The sequence below is a fragment of the Schistocerca serialis genome, chromosome 6 (assembly GCF_023864345.2).
Source record: "Schistocerca serialis cubense isolate TAMUIC-IGC-003099 chromosome 6, iqSchSeri2.2, whole genome shotgun sequence".
NCBI lineage: Eukaryota > Metazoa > Arthropoda > Insecta > Orthoptera > Acrididae > Schistocerca > Schistocerca serialis.
In genome coordinates this window covers 560,941,074-560,948,242 of record NC_064643.1, presented here as the reverse complement: position 1 = coordinate 560,948,242, position 7,169 = coordinate 560,941,074, and the positions used below count along the sequence as shown (strand labels likewise).

The 7,169-nt window shown below is 41.7% G+C and overlaps 1 protein-coding gene across 1 annotated transcript; it reads left to right on the top strand.

The window, feature by feature from the left end:
* The first annotated feature begins 1,357 nt into the window (after positions 1 to 1,357).
* LOC126484984 (uncharacterized) lies at positions 1,358 to 1,960 on the top strand. Its single transcript, XM_050108590.1, has one exon. The coding sequence runs from the start codon at positions 1,358 to 1,360 to the stop codon at positions 1,958 to 1,960; it is 603 nt and encodes a 200-aa protein (XP_049964547.1).
* The last annotated feature ends 5,209 nt before the right edge of the window (positions 1,961 to 7,169 follow it).

The window sequence follows — 7,169 nt, the reverse complement described above, 5'->3', positions numbered from 1 at the left end:
CAAGAACAGCTGCAAACCAAGTTTAAGGTGCATGATTTGGGAGAAGTCAAACGTTGTTTAGGTATGCAGATTACTAAGGATGAAGAAAGACAAGAATTGAGCATAAGTCAATCATCATACACGAAAAAAATATTAAAGAAATTTGGCATGAGTGATTGCAAACCCATAAGTACTCCAATGGAAGTAGGAGTGAAGTTAAGTGTAAATGAGACTGATGTGGAATGTGACAAGAACGTTCCTTATTTAGAAGCAGTAGGGAGTCTGTTATATTTGTCTCAAACGTCACGACCCGACATTGCTTTTGCCACCAATGCAGTGAGCAGATATTGCAGAGACCCAAAGGAAAAGCACTGGAAAGTTGTAAAGAGGATATTCCGATACCTAAGAGGAACCTCAAACTATGAATTAAAAGGGGGAGTGCATTGGGAGACAGATACTCCACCACTGGCTGCTGTTTTAAATTAATGGGGAGCCTCACATCATGGTCCTGTCAAAAGCAAAAAACTGTTGCATTGAGCACCGTAGAGGCCGAGTATATGGCACTATCTTACACCACACAGGAAGCATTATGGCTACGAACATTAATAAGTGAAATAGAACCCAATTTAATTGAGGAACCTACAACCATCTTCTGTGACAATAAGGGAGCCATAAACCTAGCTAAAAATGATGTTACTAGTGCTACGACAAAGCATATTGATATACGGCACCATTTCATTCGGGACCACATAGAGCGACAGAACATTGCTGTGGACTATCTGCGCACAGAAGACATGTTAGCTGACCTTCTGACCAAACCCTTGAAAAGGGAGAAGTTTGAGAAGATTGTGGGGCTATTTGGTTTATCTTGTGGAAGCAACACACAAAGTATAAGTTAAAGGAGGGGTGTTGGAATTGTGTGAACAATATATTTCATGTGTGACGGCGCAAAGTGCACTGTGTCTTTGGCATTGTCTAACACCCTTTGTGTGCGCTAATTATTCTGTTGTGTTCGCTGTAAATTTTTTTGTTCTTGAATGTGCAAATATAGTTATTAGTAAAATGTCCTTTTTTCTCCTTAATACTTATTCAGCTGCGCAAATTCCAATAATTTTTTACTGATGAAAGGGTAAAACATATTACATTTCACACCAATTTGTACGCCACACAAAAAGGAAAGCCGTTCATCCCAACTACTGAAGATGAGATAAGGGTTTTCTTAGGCATCAACTTATTTATGAGTGTCAAAAAATTACCAAGTTATCGAGATTATTGGTCTTCATCTCCAGATTTAAATGATTCATATATATGCGACTTGATGACTGGAAAACGATTCTGTTTTCTCCTCAATCATATACATTCGAATGACAACTCGATGATGCCTAAAAGGCGACAGGCCAATTTTAACAAGCTTTTTAAAATAAGGCCTCTAGTTGAAATGTTCAATAAAAGGTTTGCACAATGCTATCAGCCTCATCAAAAAGTAGCAATTAATGAGTCAATGGTGAACTTTAAAGGCAAAAGCTCAATGAAGCATTACATGAGGGACAAGCTTCTGAAAAGAGGCTATAAAATATGGACGCTGTGTCATGAATCTGCATATAATATGAAGTTACAAATTTATACTGGAAGATTAGCTACAGAGAAGTCTGAACTGGGACTGGGTGCACAGGTAGTAACAGATTTATGTGAAGAACTTTATAGCAAAAATCATATTGTTTTCATGGATAATTTCTTCACATCTTATAATCTTTTTGTCCTACTACAGGCCCAGAAAACATTTGCAGTTGGGACTGTGAACCCTACACGTAAATTCCTCCCAAAACTGAAGGAAGATAAAAAGATGAAACGAGGGGACTTTGACACCAAAGTCAGCAATCATGATGTAGCATTTTATAAGTGGATGGACAAACGAGCTGTGAATTTGATCTCTACTATGCATGATCCTAGTAACACCACAAGTGTAAATAGGCATGTGTAGTGGCATGTCCCCGTGTATTGAGTGACTATAACAGGAGCATAAATTTTGTTGACAATTTTGATCATCTAAAAGGAGACTACGGTTGTGATCTTAAAAGTAGAAAATGGTGGCATAGGCTTTTTTCCACTTTATTGATACGTGTATAGTGAATGCGTTTATCACACACAAAGAAATTGAAATGGAACAATTCACGAATAAAGACTTCCGAAGCAAAGTGTATGAAGGACTGCTTGCCAAGGCAATTGTCCATTGCAATGGCCTAAGTCAAAAAGGGAAGAGCGTAACTCTCAGTAAACATAAACCACACGTGGACAAACAAATCAGATTGGAAGGTAGTGCACATCAGTCAAAACAGGCCACCTCAAGAAGATGTGCAGTATGCAGCACACGTGCAGTTCCTGTTAGAACAGTGTGGATGTGTTCTTCATGTGATGTACCTCTTTGTCTACGAAAAGGCAAAACTTGCTTTCAAATATTTCATTCTCAATAATGATGTACTTTTGAGTTGTTTGTGTAAATAATTTCTTAAGAAAACTGTTCAAAATTTTACCTCTCATAATTTCTCAACAAATAAGTAACTAATGAATATTATGGGTGATGGTTAACAGAGGTAACCACAATTTGATTGACTGTAATTAGAAAAGCAAGCAAAATATTGTAAAATTGTATTAAAATAAATTGTTTTGTTTGGTAAGAAGTTTTATAATTTTGACAAATCACGTGTTTTCATTGAAAAAAATTCCAGCCCCTCAAAGAGTAAAAAAATGTGGTTAACACTGATAACCACTGCCCCTGAAAGAGTTAAGCATGGAAAATAGCCACTGCGGCTTAACAAAGACATTCCAAAAATGCTGAGGTAACACTACGTCTACATCTACATCTACATCTACATCTACATGACTACTCTGCAATTCACATTTAAGTGCTTGGCAGAGGGTTCATCGAACCACAATCATACTATCTCTCTACCATTCAACTCCCGAACAGCGCGCGGGAAAAACGAACACCAAAACCTTTCTTTTCGAGCTCTGATTTCTCTTATTTTATTTTGATGATCATTCCTACCTATGTAGGTTGGGGTCAACAAAATATTTTCGCATTCGGAAGAGAAAGTTGGTGACTGAAATTACGTAAATAGATCTAGATCTCGCCGCGACGAAAACCGTCTTTGCTTTAATGACTTCCATCCCAACTCGCATATCATATCTGCCACACTCTCTCCCCTATTACGTGATAATACAAAATGAGCTGCCCTTTTTTGCACCCTTTCGATGTCCTCTGTCAATCCCACCTGGTAAGGATCCAACACCGCGCAGCAATATTCTAACAGAGGACGAACGAGTGTAGTGTAAGCTGTCTCATTAGTGGACTTGTTGCATCTTCTAAGTGTCCTGCCAATGAAACGCAACCTTTGGCTCGCCTTCCCCACAATATTATCTATGTGGTCTTTCCAACTGAAGTTGTTCGTAATTTTAACACCCAGGTAATTGACAGTCTTGAGAATTGTACTATTTATTTAGTAATCGAATTCCAACGGATTTCTTTTGGAACTCATGTGGATCACCTCACACTTTTCGTTATTTAGCGTCAACTGCCACCTGCCACACCATACAGCAATCTTTTCTAAATCGCTTTGCAACTGATACTGGTCTTTGGATGACCTTACTAGACGGTAAATTACAGCATCATCTGTGAATAACCTAAGAGAGCTGCTCAGATTGTCCCCCAGGTCATTTATATAGATCAGGAACAGCAGAGGTCCCAGGACGCTTCCCTGGGGAACACCTGATATCACTTCAGTTTTAGTCGATGATTTGCCGTCTAGTACTACGAACTGCGACCTTCCTGACAGGAAATCACGAATCCAGTTGCACAACTGAGACGATACCCCATAGGCCCGCAGCTTGATTAGAAGTCGCTTGTGAGGAACGGTGTCAAAAGCTTTCTGGAAATCCAGAAATACGGAATCAACCTGAGATCCCCTGTCGATAGCGGCCATTACTTCGTGCGAATAAAGAGCTAGCTGCGTTGCAAAAGAACGATGTTTTCGGAAACCATGCTGATGACGTATCAATAGATCGTTCCCTTCGAGGTGATTCATAATGCTTGAATACAGTATATGCTCCAAAACCCTACTGCAAACCGACGTCAATGATATAGGTCTGTAGTTCGATGGATTACTCCTACTACCCTTCTTAAACACTGGTGCGACCTGCGCAATTTTCCAATCTGTAGGTACAGATCTATCGGTGAGCGAGCGGTTGTATATGATTGCTAAGTAGGGAGCTATTGTATCAGCGTAATCTGAAAGGAACCTAATCGGTATACAATCTGGACCTGAAGACTTGCTGTATCAAGCGATTTGAGTTGCTTTGCAACCCCTAAGGTATCTACTTCTAAGTAACTCATGCTAGCAGATGTTCGTGTTTCAAATTCTGGAATATTCCATTCGTCTTCCCTGGTGAAGGAATTTCGGAAAACTGCGTTCAATAACTCCGCTTTGGCGGCACAGTCGCCAGTAACAGTACCATCGGCACTGCGCAGCGAAGGTATTGACTGCATCTTGCCGCTTGTGTACTTGACATAAGACCAGAATTTCTTCGGATTTTCTACCAAGTTTCGAGACAATGTTTCGTTGTGGAACCTATTAAAGGCATCTCGCATTGAAGTCCGTGCCAAATTTCGCACGTCTGTAAATTTTAGCCAATCTTCGGGATTTCGCGTTCTTCTGAACTTCGCATGCTTTTTCCGTTGCCTCTGCAACAGCGTTCGGACCTGTTTTGTGTACCATGGGGGATCAGTTCCATCTCTTACCAATTTATGAGGTATGAATCTCTCAATTGCTGTTGCTACTATATCTTTGAATTTGAGCCACATCTCGTCTACATTTGCATAGTCAGTTCGGAAGGAATGGAGATTGTCTCTTAGGAAGGCTTCTAGTGACACTTTATTTGCTTTTTTAAATAAAATGATTTTGCGTTTGTTTCTGGTGGATTTGGAAGAAACGGTATTGAGCCTAGCTACAACGACCTTGTGATCACTAATCCCTGTATCAGTCATGATGCTCTCTATTAGCTCCGGATTGTTTGTGGCTAAGAGGTCAAGTGTGTTTTCGCAACCATTTACAATTCGCGTGGGTTCATGGACTAACTGCTCGAAATAATTTTCGGAGAAAGCATTTAGGACAATCTCGGAAGATGTTTTCTGCCTACCACCGGTTTTCAACAAGTATTTTTGCCAACATATCGAGGGAAGGTTGAAGTCCCCACCAACTATAACCGTATGAGTGGGGTATTTATTTGTTATGAGACTCAAATTTTCTCTGAACTGTTCAGCAACTATATCATCGGAGTCTGGGGGTCGGTAGAAGGAGCCAATTATTAACTTAGTTCGGCTGTTAAGTATAACCTCCACCCATACCAATTCGCACGGAGTATCTACTTCGACTTCACTACAAGATAAACAACTACTGACAGACACAAACACTCCACCACCAATTCTGCCTACTCTATCTTTCCTGAACACCGTCTGAGACTTCATAAAAATTTCTGCAGAACCTATTTCAGGCTTTAGCCAGCTTTCTGTACCTATAACGATTTCAGCTTCTGTGCTTTCTATTAGCACTTGTAGCTCAGGGACTTTCCCAGCACAACTACAACAATTTACATCTACAATTCCGATTGTTCCTTGATCCAAGCACGTCCTGTATTTGCCCTGCACCCTTTGAGATTGCAGCCTACCCCGTACTTTCCCGAGGCCTTCTAACCTAAAAAACCGCCCAGTCCACGCCACACAGCCTCCGCTACCCGTGTAGCCGCCAGCTGAGTGTAGTGAACTCCTGACCTATTCAGCGGAACCCGAAACCCCACCACCCTATGGCGCAAGTCAAGGAATCTACAGCCAACACGGTCGTAAAACCATCTGAGCCTCTGATTCAGACCCTCCACCCGGCTCTGCACCAAAGGTCCACAGTCAGTTCTGTCCACGATGCTGCAGATGGTGAGCTCTGCCTTCATCTCGTAAGCAAGATCGGCAGCCTTCACCATATCAGATAGCTGCTGCAATCCAGAGAGAATTTCCTCAGATCCAAAGCGACACACGTCATTAGTGCCGACATGTGCCACCACCTGCAGCTGGCTGCCTGTGCTCTTCATGGCATCCGGAAGGACCCTTTCCACATCAGGAATGACTCCACCTGGAATGCACACGGAGTGCACACTGGATTTCTTCCCCTCCTTAGCTGCCATATCCCTAAGGGGCCCCATTACGCGCCTGTTGCACTTTCAGTTCAAAAAACAATGCACAAATGACAACAGGCAAAATTTAGTAGCAGTTCGTGAATCTTTAAAAAGATATACGTGTGAAGGGTACAACTGCTACCGTCATATCTTGTCATATCTTATCAGAAGATCTTGCCGAGAACCTGTGAAAATTCTGATCCTACGTAAAATTGCTAGGCGGGTCTAAGGCTTCTATGCAGTCGCACATTGATCAGTCTGGTATGGCAGTAGACGATAGCAAAAGGAAAGCTGAAATTTTATTTCACATCTAAAAAATCGTTCATGCAGGAGAATCATACAAACATACCATCATTTAACCAGTGCACAGACTCCCACATGGAGAACATAGTAACAAAATGGTTCAAATGGCTCTGAGCACGATGGGACTTAACATCTATGGTCATCAGTCCCCTAGAACTTAGAACTACTTAAACCTAACTAACCTAAGGACAGCACACAACACCCAGCCATCACGAGGCAGAGAAAATCCCTGACCCCGCCGGGAATCGAACCCGGGAACCCGGGCGTGGGAAGCGAGAACGCTACCGCACGACCACGAGATGCGGGCAACATAGTAACAAGCATACCTGGTGTAGAGAGACAATTGAAAGAGTTGAAAACAAGGAAGTCACTAGGTCTGGATGGAATCCCAACTCGGTATTACAAAAAGTAGTCTACGGTACTGGCCCCTTACTTAGCTTGCATTTATCACAAATCTCTCGCCCAGCACAAAATCTCAAGCGACTGGAAGAAAGCGCTTGTGACTCCTGTACATAAGAAGGGTAAAAGAAAGAACCTGCAAAATTACAGACCAATATCCTTAACATTGGTTTCCTGCAGAATTCTTGAACATATTCTGAGTTCGAATATGGTGAATTTCCTTGAGATGGAGAAGCCGCTGTCCACGAATCAGCATGGTCCTAGAAAGC

Coding starts and splice junctions, on each gene's coding strand:
- LOC126484984 (XM_050108590.1), top strand. CDS start 1,358: ATGCCTAAAAGGCGACAGGCCAATTTTAACAAGCTTTTTAAAATAAGG.